The sequence below is a fragment of the Canis lupus genome, chromosome 6, assembly GCF_011100685.1.
Source record: "Canis lupus familiaris isolate Mischka breed German Shepherd chromosome 6, alternate assembly UU_Cfam_GSD_1.0, whole genome shotgun sequence".
NCBI classification, from domain to species: Eukaryota; Metazoa; Chordata; class Mammalia; order Carnivora; family Canidae; genus Canis; species Canis lupus.
The window spans coordinates 24,128,850-24,148,606 of NC_049227.1; the positions used below are offsets into that span (position 1 = coordinate 24,128,850).

Consider the following 19,757-nt stretch of genomic DNA (forward strand, 5'->3'; position numbering starts at 1 on the left):
AAATGAGGTCTCAAGAAAGTGTATCTAACACTTACCAGTAGTAAGCAGCAGGTAATGAAGAAGAGGATGAAATCCCACAGTAGAGCAGAAAGCCAGTACACAGGGATGTAAACCCCACTCAAAAATTGGATGTGCTTTGCCTTAGTGACTTGTTCAGTCACTGTCAGGAGACAAAAGCCACTGATCAGAAGAGTCATGCCAAAATGTAGATTTAAGGCCACCTGGAGTCCATCTGACAATCTACAGAAGAAGGAACAAAAGTAGATATATCAGGAAACCAATACAGCAGAAAACATAAATTTCTATCAATAACTTTTTAATCATGTAAATGTAATCATATAGGGTAGGAGAGATGCACTTAAATATCAAATTTAAGTGCATATTAAATTAGGGGCACCTGGGTGGCTCAGTCAGTTAAGCATCTGCCTTCAGCTCAGATCATGATCTCAGGAATCCTGGGATCTAGTCCTCTGTCCGGCTGCGTTCAGTAGGGAGTCTGCTTCTCCCTTTCACATGACCTTCCCTCTTGCTCCTGCTCTTGCTCACTCTCACTCTCTCAAATAAATAAATACATAATCTTTTAGAAATGTCAAATTTTAATAAAAAGAATAACATACGTTCCACTTTGTTTTTTAGGCTTAGAGTAAGGCTGAGGTTTATTGAAGATTGTTATGGAAGCATTAGAGCCAGCAACTGTCATGAAAAGAATGTTGTCTAATATTGCCAAGGCCAGAGATGGTGAATGATATGCTTGATTGTTGAAAAGAGCAGTAAGAATTATTTTATTTGTCTTCACCTCAATGGAAAATGCAACAATGCATAAGTGAATACAATCTTCATTTTCCATTAAGTATTTCAGTAGGTCACCTAAGATGAGGAAATAATGTTGGTCAGTTTATCCACAAAAGAGATCATCTACAAAGTTATGTTGGGGAAAGAAACAAATAATTTATTTGGTTCTCATCCCTTTCAATTTTCTTATAATGATTATTTCAAACATTTGTTATTCTCCTCATGCACTCTACACTATTATTAAATTCCAAGCTCTCTCATTTCATAGCCTATGATCTGGATTCCTACTTCACTGAGAAAACACAGGCAACTTGGTATAGATTTTCTTGACTTATCTTAGATTCATAAGTAACTTCCACTTACAGATTTTATTGCTTAAAGCAGAAAATTTTTCTCTGTGAAAATAAAAAAGCTGGATTAAAAAAAATCACCTCTTTGAAGGTATTATATACCTAAAAAAAGCAATCAACATTTGGGAGATAAACCCTTAGAAGGAATGGAAATGCACTGAATTGAGCCAAACATTCTATATCCTTTTTTCCTTTAAAGCATTTTAGATTTATAATTGATGGAATGCATTGGTAAATACTGAAGCCTTCAGTGGGGCTCCTAAAGGGCTATACCCTAAGAGTAAGAGTGAGTAAGATATAGATGAGTTCTTACAAAAATTTTAACCCAATATTAAATTACTTAAATCCTCATTTAGATTTATATCTTCCCTTAATCTCATTGCCTTTCAGGAGTTAAATCTCCTCTGGAGCAGATAATCTCAAGTAAAGTATATATAATTTTCATATACAATATTTGGCATTCAATTAAAAAATCACTAGATATACTAAAAAACAGAACCAAGAAAAAGCACAGATAATAGAAACAGATCCATATATAAACTAGATATTAGAGACAGAATATTTTCCAGAGAACTGGAGTCCATAGGAAGAATCAAATACTTATGTTAGAATTGATAAAGCACATAAATTACAATCAACATATAATTCATAAATCAATGTATAACTCATGGACACAAATGAGGAATAGACCAGAAACTGGAAGACAGGTTGATTAGAAAATACCCAGCTAAAAGCACAGTAAGAAAGAGAATGGGGAAAAAAGATAACATAAATTAGCAATATTAGAAATGATACAGGGGAAATCACTACAGATCCTGCAGCCATCAAAAGGGTAATAAAGGAATACTCCGAACAATTCTACAAACATAATTTGACAATTTAGATGAAATAGAACACTTCCTCAAAACACGCAAACCATCACAATTCTCCCGATATGTCATTTGAATAATTATAACTGTTAAGGAAATTAACCTCATAAGTTAAAAATTCCTCCCAAAAGAAATCTCCAGGTCTAGATGTTTCTCCAGAGAGCTTTATAATATATTTAAGGAAGAATCAACACTATACACAATATTTTTCAGAAAATACAGGAGGAGGGAATGTTTTTGAATTCATTTTTTCAAGTATTACTCTGATAGAAAAATGATAAAAGTACCAAGAAAAAGGAAAATTACAGACCAAGGTCTTTCACAAATATAACACCTCTTAACAAAGTATTAGCAAATAAAATTCAGCAATATATGAAAAGAATTACAACCATGGTCAAGTGGAGTGTCTTCCAGGGATTCAAGGCTGGTTTCCTATTTAAAACTCTACCAATGTTACTCAGCATGTTTTAGGCTGAAAAATCATTAATAATCATATCAATCTATGCAGAAAAAAACACATGACAAAACTTCTAATCATTCATGAGAAAACTGAATAAAAGGTATAGGTATAGTGATAGGGGTGGGGCAAGATGCTGGAGGAGTAGGGTCCCCAAGTCACCTCTCCCCACCAGTTTACCTAGATAACTTTAAAATCATCCTGAAAACCTACGAATTCGACCTGAGATTTAAAGAGAGAACAGCTGGGGGATCCCTGGGTGGCTCAGCGGTTTAGCGCCTGCCTTTGGCCCAGGGAACGATCCTAGAGTCCTGGGATCCAGTCCCACATCGGGCTCCTGCAGGGAGCCTGCTTCTCCCTCCTCCTGTGTCTCTGCCTCTCTCTCTATGTCTATCATAAATAAATAAATAAATCTTAAAGAGAGAGAGAGAGAGAGAACAGCTGGAACGCTACAGAGAGAAGAGTTTGCACTTCTAACAAGGTAGGAAGGCGGTAAAAAAAAAATTTTATTTTTAAATCAAGTGGGGAGGGGCACCGAGAGGAGCCGGGCTAAAGCTGGTGGCGAGAGCCTCCAGGACAGAAAGCCCAACCCTGGAGAAGCAGGAACTTTTAAAAATCTGCACCGGATTCTTCCCGGAAGCAAAGGTGCTCAGCAGGGAAACCGGCCAGAACCACAGAAGCACTGGAGCCTCCAGGTTCCCGGGGTCACTAACAGAGGAGGTGCGCCCTGGGGGAGAGCGTGGCACAGACTGTGGGCCGAGTGCAGTAAAGGGCTGGAGCGAGCCAGGCGGGGCCTCGGGAGAAGCTCAGGTGGCGGCTCCAGGCGGAGGGGGCTGCGCCCTGCTGCCTTCAGGAGCCGGATCCCCAGGAGCACGATTCCACCAGAACAGGCCTCGGATCCCAGGGCACCGGGGGACACAGCCCAGGATCCTGTGCTCCCCCTGGGACAGGAGGGGAGGGCACAGAACAGCGAGGACTCTCCTGCTGCTAGGCGCCCCCAAGCTGTGCAGATCAGCGCCCCCCATCCCTAGGAGCATCCAGACCTGTGATGACTGGGAGACTGCGGTAGTTACTAAGGAAGCTGACTCCAGAGCTGGAAGGCTAGCCGCCGCCAGTGTGGTTGTTCCTCCTGGTGTCACCCTGTGCCTGGGATGGAGCAGGGGCCACCAGGGAACAGGGGCCTCAGAGGGTAAACAGCTCCCACTGAGCTGTGAACACACCCGAGAATCAGCACAGCAGGCCCCTCCCACAGAAGACCAGTTGGAAGGACAGGGGAAGAGCAAGTTCTTGGCTGAGCAGCGCTGGAAACCTCCAGGGGAAGTTGAGGGATTTACAGTACATAGAACCGGAGGATACCCACCTCTTGGTTTTTTTTCTTTTTCTTCCTTTTTTCCAGTACAACTCGTTTTTAGCCACTCTGCCCTGAGCAAAATGACTAGCAAGAAGAACTCACCACAAAAGAAAGAATCAGAAACTACTCTCTGCCACAGAGCTACAGAACTTGGATTACAATTCGATGTCAGAAAGCCAATTCAGAAGCACAATTATAAAGCTACTGGTGGCTCTGGAAAAAAGCATAAAGAATTCAAGATAATTCATGACTGCAGAATTTAGATCTAATCAGGCGGAAATTAAAAATCAATTAAATGAGAGGCAATCCAAACTGGAGGTCCTAACGAACGAGTGAGTGACATAGAAGACAAATTGATGGCAAGGAAGGAAGCTGAGGAAAAAAGAGAAAAACCATGAAAAGACCATGAGGATAGGTTAAGGTAAATAAATGACAGCCTCAGAAGGAAAAATCTATGTTTAATTGGAGTTCCAGAGGGTGCTGAAAGGGACAGAGGACCAGAAAGCATATTTGAACAAATCATAGCTGAGAACTTCCCTAATTTGGGGAGGGAAACAGGCATTCAGATCTAGGAGACAGAGAGATCCCCCCAAAATCAATAAAAACCATTCAACACCTCACATTTAATAGTGAAACTTGCAAATTCCAAAGATAAAGAGAAAATCCTTAAAGCAGCGAGAGATAAGTGATCCCTAGCTTATATGGGGAGAAATATTAGATTAACATCAGACCTCTCCACAGAGACCTGGCAGGCCAGAAAGGGCTGGCAGGATATGTTCAGGGTCCTATGAGAAGAACATGCAGCCAAGAATACTTTATCCAGCAAGGCTCTCATTCAGAATAGGAGAGATGAAGAGCTTCCAAGATAGGCAGAAACTGAAAGAATATGTGACCACCAAACCAGCTCTGCAAGAAATATTAAGGGGGACTCTGTAGAAGAAAGAGGATGCCCAAAGGAATAATCCACAAAAACAGGGACTGAATAGGTATTATGATGACACTAAATTCATATCTTTCAACAGTAACTCTGAACGTGAATGGGCTTAATGATCTCATCAAAAGACGCAGGGTTTCAGACTGGATAAAAAAGCAAGACCCATCTATTTGCTTTCTACAAGAGACATAAGGACACCTACAGCCTGAAAATGAAAGGTTGGAGAACCGTTTACCACTCAAATTGTCCTCAAAAAGAAAGGGGTAGGAATCCTCATATCAGATAAAGTTTATCCCAAAGACTGTAGTAAGAGATGAAGAGGGACATTATATCATACTATCCATCAAGAGGACCTAACAATCATGATTATTTATGCCCCGAATGTGGGAGCTGCCAAGTATATCAATTAATAACCAAAATAAAGACATACTTAGATAATAATACACTAATAGTAGGAGACTTCAACACAGCACTTTCTGCAAATGACAGATATTCTAACCACAACATCTCCAAAGAAACAAGGGCCTTAAATGATACACTGGACCAGATGTACACTTTCACAGATATTTACAGAACTTTCCATCCAAACGCAACTGAATACACATTCTTCTCAAGTGCACATGGAACTTTCTCCAGAACAGATCACATACCAGGTCACAAATTAGATGTTAACCAGTACCAAAAGATTGGGATTGTCAAAAACCAAGTGGGTGGGGCGGAATGAAAATTCCTTCAATGGATGAATGGTTAAGTAAACTGTGTTACAACCCCATGATGGAATAGTCCATAGCAATGATGGAATGAATAATGGATAGACATGATACCAGATGTTGAGTGAAATGCCAATCCAGAAGTGTACATATTATATGATTCCATTTTTATGTCATTCTTAAAATGATTAAACTATATAAGTGATCCTTGTGGTGAACAAAATGTTCTGTACTAATGTCAATATCCTGCTGGGGATATTGTGGTATAGTTTTGCAAGATGTTGCCATTGTTATGTAAGATCACTCAGTATTATTTTTCACAACAGTAAGTTGACAATTATCTCACAATAAAAAGCTGAAGTGTTAAATTCAGTGTTAATGGTTCTTATTCTCCTCCACTTCTAAAGAGAAAACAAAATCTACTTTAGTTCTCTTCAGATATATTTCAAATCTCTTTTCTCCTTCTTTCACAGCCTTAACCTCTCTTGCCTAGATTATCACAATTCTATCCCAGTTGACTTCATTGACATTGGATCTGTTCCCTTTGGAATCATTCCCTCACATTTAATTCAATTTAGTAAGACTATATTTAATTATACACTCATTGATTGTATGCCAGAATTTAGGTTAGGATCTAGAGATATAAAAGAAGTTGTGGCCTCTCCCTAATTAGTTTGAGAGACGCATGAAAAATGTGTTATTGTAATTCTGTGAGGTAAATTCCAAAAAAAAGAGGTATTCATCTAAATTGTGGATGAAGAGAAAATGTATACTTCTGTTTGGGAGGGCAGGTGGTATTTTTCAGTTATTATAAGTCCATATCCTTTCTAAAGCACATACCCATTCATTTTATGGCTTTGCTTAAAAAGTTAGCAGTGATTTCCCCATATTAAATGCATGTACTATTTGAGAAGAAAGCTAGAGATGAGAAATTACCTAGAAATCTATTTCCTCCCTAGTAAATATTTTATTTTTTCCTTAAGATTTATTTATTTGAAGAGAGAGAGTGCATGAGTGGGAAAGGCAGATAGAGAGGGAGATAGAATCTCAGACTCCACACTGAGTATGGAGCCTGACATGGGGCTCATCCCACAACCACGATTACAAACTGAGCTGAAACCAAGTGTTGGATGCTCAACCCACTGTGCCACACAGTTGCTATGCAAAACATTTTCTTGTAGTTTGGGGAAAAGAGAGAGCAAGTTATAAAGGATTTCTTGCTCTATCTTTATCCTAAAAAATTCAGTTAAAAACGGCATACAGGTTAGAATAGAGAGAACCCATATAAAATTAGAATTCACTTATACAAGGTTCTGTGGCTAAGATAATAAGAGCACAACTTAGAAAAGTACATGTAAATTATTTATTTATTTATTTATTTTTATAATAAATTTATTTTTATTGATGTTCAATTTGCCAACTTACAAAATAACACCCAGTGCTCATCCCGTCAAGTGCCCCCCTCAGTGCCCGTCACCCATTCACCCCCACTCCCTGCCCTCCTCCCCTTCCACCACCCCTAGTTCGTTTCCCAGAGTTAGGAGTCTTTATGTTCTGTCTCCCTTTCTGATATTTCCCACACACTTCTTCTCCCTTCCCTATATTCCCTTTCACTATTATTTATATTCCCCAAATGAATGAGAGCATATAATGTTTGTCCTTCTCCGATTGACTTATTTCACTCAGCATAATACCCTCCAGTTCCATCCACGTTGAAGCAAATGGTGGGTATTTGTCATTTCTAATTGCTGAGTAATATTCCATTGTATACATAAACCACATCTTCTTTATCCATTCATCTTTCGATGGACATTGAGGCTCCTTCCACAGTTTGGCTATTGTGGACATTGCTGCTAGAAACATCGGGGTGCAAGTGTCCTGGCGTTTCATTGCATCTCTATCTTTGGGGTAAATTCCCAACAGTGCAATTGCTGGGTTGTAGGGCAGGTCTCTTTTTAACTCTTAGAGGAACCTCCACACAGTTTTCCAGAGTAGCTGCACCACTTCACATTCCTGCCAACAGTGTAAAAGGGTTCCCTTTTCTCCACATCCTCTCCAACATTTGTGGTTTCCTGCCTTGTTAATTTTCCCCATTCTCACTGGTGTGAGGTGGTATCTCATTGTGGTTTTGATTTGTATTTCCCTGATGGCAAGTGATGCAGAGCATTTTCTCATGTGCTTGTTGGCCATGTCTATGTCTTCCTCTGTGAGATTTCTCTTCATGTCTTTTGCCCATTTCATGATTGGATTGTTTGTTTCTTTGGTGTTGAGTTTAAGAAGTGCTTTATAGATCTTGGAAACTAGCCCTTTATCTGATACGTCATTTGCAAATATCTACTCCCATTCTGTAGGTTGTCTTTTAGTTTTGTTGACTGTATCCTTTGCTGTGCAAAAGCTTCTTATCTTGATGAAGTCCCAATAGTTCATTTTTGCTTTTGTTTCTTTTGCCTTCATGGATGTATCTTGCAAGAAGTTACTGTGGCCAATTTCAAAAAGGGTGTTGCCTGTGTTCTCCTCTAGGATTTTGATGGAATCTTGTCTCACATTTAGATCTTTCATCCATTTTGAGTTTATCTTTGTGTATGGTGCAAGAGAGTGGTCTAGTTTCATTTGTCTGCATGTGGATGTCCAATTTTCCCAGCACCATTTATTGAAGAGACTGTCTTTCTTCCAATGGATAGTCTTTCCTTCTTTATCGAATATTAGTTGACTATAAAGTTCAGGGTCCACTTCTGGGTTCTCTATTCTGTTACATTGACCTATGTGTCTGTTTTGTGCCAGTACCACACTGTCTTGATGACCACAGCTTTGTAGTACAACCTGAAATCTGGCATTGTGATGCCCCCAGCTATGGTTTTCTTTTTTATAATTCCCCTGGCTATTCGGGGTCTTTTCTGATTCCACACAAATCTTAAAATAATATGTTCTAACTCTGTGAAGAAAGTCCATGGTATTTTGATAGGGATTGCATTAAACGTGTAAATTGCCCTGGGTAACATTGACATTTTCACAATATTAATTCTGCCAATCCATGAGCATGGAATATTCTTCCATCTCTTTGTGTCTTCCTCAATTTCTTTCAGAAGTGTTCTATAGTTTTTAGGGTATAGATCCTTTACCTCCTTGGTTAGGTTTATTCCTAGGTATCTTATGCTTTTGGGTGCAATCGTAAATGGGATTGACTCCTTAATTTCTCTTTCTTTAGTCTCATTGTTAGTGTATAGAAATGCCACTGATTTCTGGGCATTGATTTTGTATCCTGCCACACTGCTCAATTGCTGTATGAGTTCTAGCAATCTTGGGGTGGAGACTTTTGGGTTTTCTATGTAGAGTATCATGTCATCGGTGAAGAAGGGAGAGTTTGACTTCTTCTTTGCCAATTTGAATGCCTTTAATGTCTTTTTGTTGTCTAATTGCTGAGGCTAGGACTTCCAGTACTACTATGTTGAATAGTAGTGGTGAGAGTGGACATCCCTGTCTTGTTCTGATTTTAGGGGAAAGGCTCCCAGTGCTTCCCCATTGAGAATGATACTTGCTGTGGGATATTCGTAGATGGCTTTTAAGACGTTGAGGAATGTTCCCTCTATCCCTACACTCTGAAGAATTTTGATCAGGAATGGATGCTGTATTTTGTCAAATGCTTTCTCTGCATCTAATGAGAGGATCATATGATTCTTGGTTTTTCTCTTGCTGATATGATGAATCACATTGATTGTTTTACGAGTGTTGAACCAGCCTTGTGTCCCGGGAATAAATCCTACTTGGTCATGGTGAATAATTTTCTTAATGTATTGTTGTATCCTATTGGCTAGTATCTTGTTGAGAATTTTTGCATCCATGTTCATCAGGGATATTGGTCTGTAATTCTCCTTTTTGGTGGGGTCTTTGTCTGGTTTTGGAATAAAGGTGATGCTGGCCTCATAGAACGAATTTGGAAGTACCCCATCTCTTTCTATATTTCCAAACAGCTTTAGTAGAATAGGTATGGCTTCTTCTTTAAACGTTTGATAGAATTCCCCTGGGAAGCCATCTGGCCCTGGACTTTTGTGTCTTGGGAGGTTTTTGATGACTGCTTCAATTTCCTCCCTGGTTATTGGCCTGTTCAGGTTTTCTATTTCTTCCTGTTCCAGTTTTGGTAGTTTGTGGCTTTCCAGGAATGCATGCATTTCTTCTAGATTGCCTAATTTATTGGTGTATAGCTGTTCATAATATGTTTTTAAAATCGTTTGTATTTCCTTGGTGTTGGTAGTGATCTCTCCTTTCTCATTCATGATTTTATTAATTTGAGTCTTTTCTCTCTTCTTTTTAATAAGGCTGGCTAATGGTTTATATATCTTATTAATTATTGCAAAGAACCAACTCCTGGTTTTGTTGATCTGTTCCACAGTTCTTCTGGTCTCGATTTCATTGAGTTCTGCTCGAATCTTTATTAACTCTCTTCTTCTGCTGGGTGTAGGATCTATTCGGTGTTTTTTTTCTAGCTCCTTTATGTGTAAGGTTAGCTTTTGTATTTGAGTTCTTTCCAGTTTTTGAATGGATGCTTGTATTGCGATGTATTTCCCCCTCAGGACTGCTTTTGCTGCATCCCAAGATTTTGAACGGTTGTATCTTCATTCTCATTTGTTTCCATGAATCTTTTTAATTCTTCCTTAATATCCTGGATGACCCTTTCATCTTTAGCAGGATGGTCCTTAACCTCCACGTGTTTGAGGTCCTTCCAAACTTCTTTTTGTGATTTAGTTCTAATTTCAAGTCATTATGTTCTGAGAATATGCAGGGGACGATCCCAATCTTTTGGTATCGGTGCAGACCCGATTTGTGACCCAGTATGTGGTCTATTCTGGAGAAAGTTCCATGTGCACTGAGAAAAATGTGTATTCAGTTGATTTGGATGTAAAGTTCTGTAGATATCTGTGAAATCCATCTGGTCCAGTGCATCATTTAAAGCTCTCGTTTCTTTGGAGATGTTGTGTTTAGACCTATCAAGTATAGAAAGTGCTAGATTGAAGTCACCAAGTATAAGTGTATTATTATCTAAGTATTTCTTCACTTTGGTTATTAATTGATTGATATATTTGGCAGCTCCCAATTCAGGGCATATATATTGAGGATTGTTAAGTCCTCTTGTTGGATAGATCCTTTAACTATGAGATAGTGTCCCTCTTCATCTCTCACTACAGTCTTCGGGGTAAATTTTAGTTTATCTGAGATAAGGATGGCTACCCCTGCTTTCTTTTGAGGACCATTTGAATGGTAAATGGTTCTCCAACCTTTTATTTTCAGGTTGTAGGTGTCCTTCTGTCTAAAATGAGTCTCTTGTAGACAGCAAATAGATGGGTCCTGCTTTTTTATCCAGTCTGAAACCCTGCGCCTTTTGATGGGGTCATTGAGCCCGTTAACGTTCAGAGTTACTATTGAAAGATGTGAGTTTAGTGTCATGATATCTATTCAGTCCTTGTTTTTGTGGATTGTTCCTCTGGACTTCTTAAATGGGAATTTTAAGAGTCCCCCTTACAATTTCTTGCAGAGCTGCTTTGGAGGTCACATATTCTTTCAGTTCCTGCCTGTCTTGGATGCTCTTTATCTCTCCCTCCATTCTGAATGAGAGCCTTGCTGGATAAAGTATTCTTGGTTGCATGTTTTTCTCATTTAGGACCCTGAATATATCCTGCCAGCCCTTTCTGTTCTGCCAGGTCTCTGTGGAGAGGTCTACTGTTACCCTAATATTCCTCCCGATAAAAGTCAGGGATTTCTTGTCTCTTGCTGCTTTAAGGATCTTCTCTTTATCTTTGTAATTTGCAAGCTTCACTATTAAATGTCGAGGTGTTGAACGGTTTTTATTGATTTTAGGGGTGGATCTCTCTATTTCCTGGATCTGAATGCCTGTTTCCCTTCCCGGATTAGGAAAGTTTTCAGCTATGATTTGTTCAAATACATATTCTGGCCCTCTGGCCCTTTTGGCGCCCTTGGGAACCCGAATTAAACGTAGGTTTTTTTTCCTCAGGCTGTCATTTATTTCCCTTAATCTGTCTTCATGGTCCTTTAATTGTTTGTCTCTTTTTTCCTCAGTTTCCCTCTTTGCCATCAACTTGTCTTCTATGTCACTGACTTGTTCTTCCACCTCGTTAACCCTCGTCGTTAGGACCTCTAGTTTGGATTGCATCTCATTCAATTGACTTTTAATTTCTGCCTGATTGGATCTAAATTCTGCAGTCATGAAGTCTCTTGAGTCCTTTATGCTTTTTTCTAGAGCCACCAGTAGCTTTATAGTAGTGCTTCTGAATTGGCTTTCTGACATTGAATTGTAATCCAGATTTTGTAACTCTGTGGGAGAGAGGACTGTTTCTGATTCTTTCTTTTGAGGTGAGGTTTTCCTTCTAGTCATTTTGCTCAGTGCAGAGTGTTCAAAAACAAGTTGTATTGGGAGAAGGAGAAAAAGAGAGGAGAGAAAGAAGGAAAGAAAAGAGAAAAAGAAAAAAGAAAAAAGGAAGAAAAAAGAGAAGAAAAAGAGAAAGAAAAAGAAAGAAGGGGAAAAAAGGGTGGGGGGAAGCAAACAGAAATCAAAAAGCAAAAAAAAAAAAAACCACAAACAATAACAAAAACAAAAACAAACAAACAAACAAACAAAAACCAAAGAAAACCACAGCGAAGTATCTTCTGATTCCGTATAGTTTAACTCCCTTGACTTTCCCTGGAACTTGTCCGTCTAGGTGGTCTTCTGGGGGAGGGGCCTGTTGTGCTGGTTTTCAGGTGTTAGCACTTGGGGGAGCTGCTCTGCCTCGTGCAGGGCTGCCTGGTGCAGGGCTGGATGCTCCTGGGACGGGGCCGCTGATCTGCTCAGCTTGGGCAGGAGCGTCCTTGCTGTCCTGGGCCCTCCCGGCCTCTGCCTGTCCCGGAGGGAGGCCGGATCCTGGGCCATGTCCCCAATGCCCTGTGCTCCGGCGCCTGCACTGTTGGAATCATGCTCCCGGCAGCAGGCCCCTCCGCGGAGGCGCCGCCGGAGCCCATCCAAGCTGCTCCTGGGTCCAGCTGTGCGCGCTGCAGCCCTTTAGGGAGCTCGGCATGCTCTCCCCGGGGCGCAGGTGCCTGTTAGTGTCCCAGGGAGCCTGAGGGCATCCCCGCCCTCCTGGGGTCCTGCTCTAACTCCCTGCGAGGCCTTTCTCCCCAGGAAGATGGGTGCAGCTCCTGCTTCTCCGGGACGGGGCTCTCCTGTCCTGGGGACACTCGCCCCGGCCTCAGCCCGGCTCCTCGCGGGGCCCCTCCCCCTTGGAGGCCTTTTATTTCTTTATTTCTTTTTTCCCGTCTTCCTACCTTGATAGAAGTGCGAACTCTTCTCACTGTAGCGTTTCAGCTGTTGTCTCTTTAAATATCAGGCTGAATTCGTAGATTTTCAGGATGATTTGAAGGTTTTCTAGGTAATTTGGTGGGGACTAGTGATTTGGAGACCCTACTCTTCCGCCATCTTGCCCCTCCTAACTCCATGTAAATTTTTTAAAACAAACTGGGAGTAGTTAAGTCTAAATATTATGGCTAGATAATTTCTAGCTAATGAACCAAGCAGTAACAATTGAAAATGGCTATCAGTGCGGCTACTGTATTATTCTCTTGTATTTTTAGTTTCATTATCAATATAACAATGAATCATATTCAGTTAATCATTTTACCTTTTTAATGTAAGTAGTATACTGCATTTTAAAAAATGATTTTATTTTTATCCTCTGCCCTTATGTGTGACTTCAGTTAACAAATGCTTACCTAATATTTGCAGTGGAGGAATAACAGGGACAATTATTTGTAGTCAGTCAATCACAACTTGTAGGTTGTGATCAGTATTTTTTTTTAAGATTTTATTTATTTATTCACGAGAGACACAAAGAGAAAGAGAGAGAGGCAGAGATAACAGGTGGAGGGGAAAAGCAGGCTCCCTGCAGGAAGCCGGATGTGGGACTCGATCCTGCGTCTCCAGGATCACACCCCGGCTGCAGGCGGCGCTGAACCACTGCGCCACCGGGGCTGCCCTTCTGATCAGTATTATAAGGAACAATCAACATTTCTGAAATGTATTTTCACAACAGAAACTCAATAAGAGAAAAAAAATAACCACACAGGCTTGCCAATACTGCAAGATTTTTGCTAACTCAAAAGAATACTGTTCACCAGGAGGCAGTTAAAGAAAACAAACAAACAAAAACATTATCTGGGAGGATACCCCAGATACTTCCTCCTCATTTAACTGATGTCAGTAATAAAAATATCTGCTAAATCTGGGTGATTGCTCAGATTAAATGATATACAGGTAAAATGCTTAGCTAGGCTCTTGCCATAAACAAGTGCTCAGTAAATGTGAATTATTATTACTACTACAGTAAGTGTATTCAGAGGAGCTAGCACACTGTTTAGTTATACTGTAGCGAAGTATACAGTTAAGACCTTTTTTGCAAATCAAACAACCAGATATTCATCTAAGAGCAGTGTTTTTTACTTAATGAATCTTACCTTGTACTTCCTTAAGTGTGTGTTTGTCAGACTCTAGTATACTTCTAAGATGTTTTAGGAAAATCAGGGCCAAACTAGAATTTCCAGAAATATATAAAGGCACAATTGTTCTACCATATTGATCCAAATTCATTTCTCTGGCCTTTTCATTAATATTATATGAAAGCTTATCAGCTTCTGAGAGAAAAATAAAGGAACCTAGAAGTGCCAGCATCTGTAGCAAAATCAGTTTCCAATTCCTCCAACTGAACATTGCCCTCTTTATGAACATGGCCCAGAACTGCTGGTGGTAGAGGGAATACTAAAAAAGGAAGAAAGAAACAATATTATCATATTCATGGACCTAAACAGATCATTCATGATGAAATTCATTAAGATGAATGAACACTCTGGAATTTTATGGGAGAAGACACATAACATTTATCTAAATAAATACTGAGAATAGAATCTAAGCACAGTATAATACTACATGAGAGTATGACCAGTCTTTTCTTTATAAGGCAAGAGTCAACAGACTATGACATGTTTTTGTAAAAAATTAGGTCCAAATTTTCCTGGAACACAGCTATATCCATTAATTTCTGTATTGTCTATGGTTGCTTTTGTGCTACAAGGACAGGTAGAGCAATTCCAAGAGAGACCTTGTGGCCAACTTCACCTTACATATCTATTATCATTCCTTTATATAAGTTTGCTGATCTCTATTGTATTTAATAATACAGTGTTCAAGGTCGGGCTTTTCATATAATACACTTAAAATCTCAATAAGATGATTTTCTCCAGTCAAGAAAATCAGGCTTCTATATAGGAGGAAGAAATAATTAGGAGGAGAAGGAAAGAATTGCTAGGCATCTCAGAGGGACTTCATATGGTGAGGACTGCACTGATTAGGGAAAGATCTCTTATGTAGTATCAATTCCTATCTCAAAAACTTACAATACTGGGCATGTTTGATTGTTAAAAATCATGCTCTTTTCGATTCACTCCAGCTTTAGTGAAAGAAAGAAAACTCAAATTTCTGGATTAGCAATTTGAAAAATAAAAAAGAATTCTAAGAGAAAAAAGACTGAGGAATAGCAATGGTGAGAATGACAGCTGAGATTTTTTACCTAGACCTCATTTCTTCTGCATTGGGAAATTAATTAGGTTGTGGTAGAAACTGCTCCCTTTCTGGTAGGGTGCAGTGGTTATTTGTATACTTATTTTATAAGTATAAAAGAAAATGTACCTCTTGTGCCCTCGTCAAATAAATATACATCAATCAGGTTTCTTAGCAAAGGTGCTTACCCCAGTATTAAACATAATAGCAGGGTTTTCATTCATGGAGGAATAATCTGCTCTCTTATTGTTTGACATATTCCTATTCTGGTTCTTAATTGAGACTTCACTCATCACAGAGAGAGGTAGAGTTTGGGTAGCTTGGATATCTGTTTGTGAATCTTCCATATTACTGACTCTACATAAAAAAAAAATGGTGCAAAGCATTTAATTTAACTCTACCCCATAATATCTTTTTTTGGAGAATGTAAGTTACAACATTCAACTCAGAAGGCTCCTTGATTTGCTTACTGACTTGGCAGAGGCATTATATGGAGGCAACAGGGTAACTCTGGTAGAGGAGTGGTTCCCAAACACCACTTACAGGACTGCTGACAAAATTAGGGCAAGGTATTGAATGTTTCATTAGTTGAACTCATTCAAATTAAAGATTAATGTCTAATTCATACTTTGAATAAGTCAAATATCTGTTCTTTTTTAAAATGAGTTTTTTTCAGTGTTGTTATTGTAAAAAAAAAAAAAATCCTATCAGTTCCCTCCTCTCCACATTGCTTAAATTTCTAATGTGTGACTGAGTTTGGTGGGTTTATAAAAGGGACCAAGATGTGGTTCTTCCTCCCCAATGGCTTTTATTTTAACTTGCTCACCTAAAAAAGACTTCTTCCATGGTAGTAACAGAGGCACCAAAGCTAGCAATGCCTAACTCATACCGTCTCTTTTCCAGATCAGTAAACAGAGCTTCAAAGCTAGAATTAGAATAAAATAAGAAGGGTGAAGGGAAAGGAGAAGGGGAAGAGTAAATGTTAGTATCAAATTAGAAGATTTTCATTTTTATATATTTTTGTTCTGAACTGATTTCCCCTCAGCAGTGGGGAAATGTAGCTCATTCTTCACTTCAATACTTATAATAGAAACTAGTAAACTGCTGTGGCATATGTGGCCCACTCCACTTAATTTCTGAAAATACATAATGTTGGTCTTCTAATAAACTACAGAGACTCTATATATGCTAAAAACTCTAGCTAGCTCACGTAAATTAACTTGTCAACTACATACACATGCTATGGTTATTATTCAGTAAGTTTTTATTTATTTTTTATTTATTTATTTTTATCTTTGATAGTCAAAGAGAGAGAGAGAGAGAGAGAGGCAGAGACACAGGCAGAGGGAGAAGCAGGCTCCATGCACCGGGAGCCCAACGTGGGATTCGATCCGGGTCTCCAGGATCGCGCCCTGGGTCAAAGGCAGGCACCAAACCGCTGCACCACCCAGGGATCCCCTCAGTAAGTTTTTAAGTAAAAACTTATTCAAAAATAAAAAATAAAAAAATAAAAACTTATTCAAATTAATAGGGGGGAAAAAAGCCACTCACATAGACAGTGAAGTAATTGCAGTAGGAATGGGAGATATACAGAGAACCAAGTGATTTAATAGTCAAGAAAAGCCATAGAAATTGAGCCAGATGCAATGTAGAGACATTGAGACTTTTAAAGAATTGTTTTCCTGGTAAGATTTTACAGTACTTCATATTTAAAAGATGATCTTTTCCAAAACCTCCTGGTTTCAAAACCATCAAATATGTTCTCAATGAGGAACATATAAACTGTGCACATTTAGTGACGGAGGAACTCAAAATTCCCTCTAGGGAAGATCTATCAAAATTTTCTCCGTATTCAAACTTAAACTGTTTTCCATTCAATTCGATCTAGTTTTGCACATTGGTTACAAACCTACACTATTAATTATATAGAACAAGTAGAATCTACCCACATGACAGCCCTTAACATGTTTCAACTCCATTTCCTCTGGTGCTTCTTTATTCCCAATGCTTGGCTTTCCAACTAGGATTTATACATTTTCTTCTTTTTCTTTAATTTTAGTTAAGAAATTAATATGTGTGCATCATATAAAACTTAGACATGAATGTCTAAAAATATAAACATCGTAATATCGTGCCCCATAGATGCCCACTGTAAATACACTAATATGGTGGCATATTTATTTATTTTTGTTTCCTTTGGTTTTATTAAACATGACAAAATTAAACTGTATGATGATTTAAAATGCACAAATATAGCACTAAGTGGAGATAAATATCCATTAACAACTTAATGAATAAATTCCAGTATATTATGAAAGAATAAGATCTAAGTAAAGTGTAGATTTCTCTTCAGTTATCTTAAAAATTAGAAGTCCTAAAAGTCCTACCATACTACCATCTTTAGTTGACTAAAGATGCACGTAAGTAAAGAAAATAAGATTCAGAACATTATTATGATAGGATTTCATTTTTATAAAACTAATTATTATTATTGTATCCATGTTAATATATGTATGTGATGTGCAATATATTGTACTCATGTCAGTATAATGCATGTAATAATCTTGAGAAATACACACAGAAATTTTCCCAGTGATTATTCCTATAGGGAATGATTATGGGAGACTTTCACTTTCTAATTCATATGCTTCAGAACTAAATAAGTTTCTTGATTTTGTCATCATGCAATCACATGTTGATTAACACACTCTAGGCTCCTTAGTGATATTCAGGAAAGAACAAAAATAGTAATAAATAAAAGATTATTGTATGAGCCAATCATAATATGAAAAACATATTTTTCTTCTTTTTTTTTTTTTTAATTTTTATTTACTTATGATAGGCACACAGTGAGAGAGAGAGGCAGAGACACAGGCAGAGGGAGAAGCAGGCTCCATGCACCGGGAGCCCGACGTGGGATTCGATCCTGAATCTTCAGGATCGCGCCCTGGGCCAAAGGCAGGCGCCAAACCGCTGCGCCACCCAGGGATCCCGAAAAACATATTTTTCTAATTACATGTTTTATTATATGGAATACAAAAAAGTATATATTTAACAAATATAAATATCACATACATTATATATATTCTATATATTATAGTAGAGAGGAACACAAAAAATATTAAAAAGAAAAAATTGAACACCTTGAGTACAGTTGTTTTTCCCATGTTTTGTATTATATATAATATATAATACATATAAGTATATATTTAATAGATATATAGATATTATAAAGACAATATATAGTCTACTTAAGAGAATACAGAAAAAATGTGACCAGCTAGAGTATACCACTGTTAACATTTGATGTACTTACTGCTATCCATTACAAAATTTTTATCATTATATATACTTTTAATAAAGAGGTTTTTTTTTAACTGAGGCATAACAAAGGATACTTACTTGTAAATGAATTTTCACAAATGTACATACCTGGATAACCATCCAGATAAGATAGAGAACATATCCAGAATCCCACAAGGGGATTCTAACAGATCCTTTCTTAGTCAATAACTTCCTCCTCTGTGCCTGCATAGGCATGTGCATGCACACACATACACGTATGCATCTTATGGTGATTTTATTTATTTATTTATTTATTTATTTATTTATTTATTTATTTATTTATTTATTTATTTATGGAGTTCAATTTGCCAACATATAGCATATCACCCAGTGCTCATCCCATCTTTATTATTTTAAAAGAGTTTACTTTTAAGTAACTCTACACCTAATGTGGTGCTCGAACTAACAACCCCGAGATCAAGAATTACATGCTCCACCAACTGAGCCAGCCAGGCCTTCCTCTTATAGAGATAATTTTAATTTTAGAATTCTATAACTAAATTTTTTTCTTTTTTTCTCTTTAAAATTTTATTTATTTATGTAAGAGAGACACACAGAGGGAGAGGCAAAGACAGGCAGAGGGAGAAGCAGGTTCCATGCAGGGAGCCTGATGTGGGACTCAATCCCAGAACTCCAGGATCACTCCCTGAGCTGGAGGCAGAAGCTCAACCGCTGAGCCACCCAAATATCCCTAAAAAATTTTTTTTCTTTTCTTGAACTTCATATGAATTGAATTCTACTTCCTGGGTAAAAAGTACTTCCTGGGTAGTTTTTTTACCCAATGTTTCAATGTCTGACATTCATTCATGTTATATATACCACTACTTTATTCTTTTTTGTTGCTATATATTCTTCTATTTTCCTGTTGGTGGCTTTGGTTTGGAGCTATTATGAATAGTGTCTACAAATACAAACACTCTTTCACATCTCTTCTGATGGATACATATTTTCAAGGTATATACTAGGAATAATTGCTGGGTCATAGGATAATCACATATTTAGCTTAGTAAAAATGGCCACTCATTTTCCAAAGCAGTTTTACCATTTTATGCTTCTACCAGCAATGAGTCCATTTACCATGTTCATATGCTATAGTCTATCTGTGCAGTTTTAGACATTTTTGTGGGTGTGTAGTCGTAATGTACTGATTAGTCTCTTTATTTTTTGCAGTTTTCCTCAGAATTCTGGGAAGAATTCTTGGCATAGTGTTCTCTTTCAGTACTTCCCTTTTCTTCCATAATTATTAGTCATATTTTTATTAGCTAATCAGGAATTTCACATCATTTATCTCATTTTCCCTCTTCCAAACTGGTCTAGATTCAATGTCCTCTTTAATTTGATTGAGGCTATATAA

At 38.2% G+C, this 19,757-nt stretch overlaps 1 protein-coding gene across 12 annotated transcripts in view; it reads right to left on the reverse strand.

The window, feature by feature from the left end:
- Positions 1-19,757, reverse strand: part of LOC479817 (ATP-binding cassette sub-family A member 3-like) — a 136,050-nt gene that overhangs the window by 43,156 nt on the left and 73,137 nt on the right. For 10 of the 12 annotated variants that reach the window (XM_038540110.1, XM_038540106.1, XM_038540105.1 and 7 more), the window contains 5 exons: positions 15,885-15,983; positions 15,247-15,415; positions 13,960-14,260; positions 618-867; positions 36-240 (listed from right to left, as the gene is read on the reverse strand). In XM_038540110.1, the coding sequence (XP_038396038.1) occupies positions 36-240; positions 618-867; positions 13,960-14,260; positions 15,247-15,415; positions 15,885-15,983 (1,024 nt within the window). The remainder of the gene's footprint in view (positions 1-35; positions 241-617; positions 868-13,959; positions 14,261-15,246; positions 15,416-15,884; positions 15,984-19,757) is intronic. The other 2 variants (XM_038540111.1, XM_038540112.1) reach the window with 2 other exon arrangements.